Source organism: Penaeus monodon, chromosome 30, assembly GCF_015228065.2.
Source record: "Penaeus monodon isolate SGIC_2016 chromosome 30, NSTDA_Pmon_1, whole genome shotgun sequence".
Lineage (NCBI taxonomy): Eukaryota > Metazoa > Arthropoda > Malacostraca > Decapoda > Penaeidae > Penaeus > Penaeus monodon.
Window position 1 is genome coordinate 33,017,284 of NC_051415.1, and position 563 is coordinate 33,017,846.

Genomic DNA, 563 nt, shown 5'->3' on the forward strand with positions numbered 1-563 from the left:
TGCTTGTATTTCCTCTTCGTCAGTTTCAGTGTTGGTATACTTATTATATTTTTTCTCCTTTCACTTTATTACCTATAGATTTTAGAGTTAAAGGTATTTGAAATGCAGAATAAATAGAATAGCATAATGCTGGACATAGAATAGTTAATGATTATATGAATATCTTAGGTAGGCTATTATGGAACTGTGATAGTGGAGAGAGATGGTGCTTCCTCAAAAAATGTCTCATGTTCTTAATTTGTAGACTTTTATTCTTATTTGTATGTGTTGTATTTTTTTTTCTCAACCTGACATTTTTATAAGTGGTATAGATACTTGCTTGCTTGCAGTGTGTTGCATGTTTTAACTGGAGCTACTGTAATTTTGCACCATTCATGTGTTAGTAATGTTACATTTCTTCACCAGGTGCCAGTAGATCAGGCTCATATGGAGGAAATGTGCCTAAAGGTTGGTGAATTAAAGATCAGAAGAAAATCAAGCAGCAAGGAAAGCCTCCTTGACACACACAGCATGAAACAGAAAAGAGGCTCCACAGAAACCCTGCACACTTTCAAAGAGCGATT

At 34.8% G+C, this 563-nt stretch overlaps 1 protein-coding gene across 1 annotated transcript in view; it reads left to right on the top strand.

Annotated features, from left to right (window-relative positions):
* Positions 1–405: 405 nt before the first annotated feature.
* Positions 406–563, top strand: part of LOC119592726 (ubiquitin carboxyl-terminal hydrolase 45-like) — a gene marked incomplete at both ends in the record, with an annotated part of 3,410 nt that continues 3,252 nt past the window's right edge. Inside the window, 1 exon segment of the mRNA XM_037941661.1 lies at positions 406–563. Within this exon segment, the coding sequence (XP_037797589.1) occupies positions 427–563 (137 nt within the window).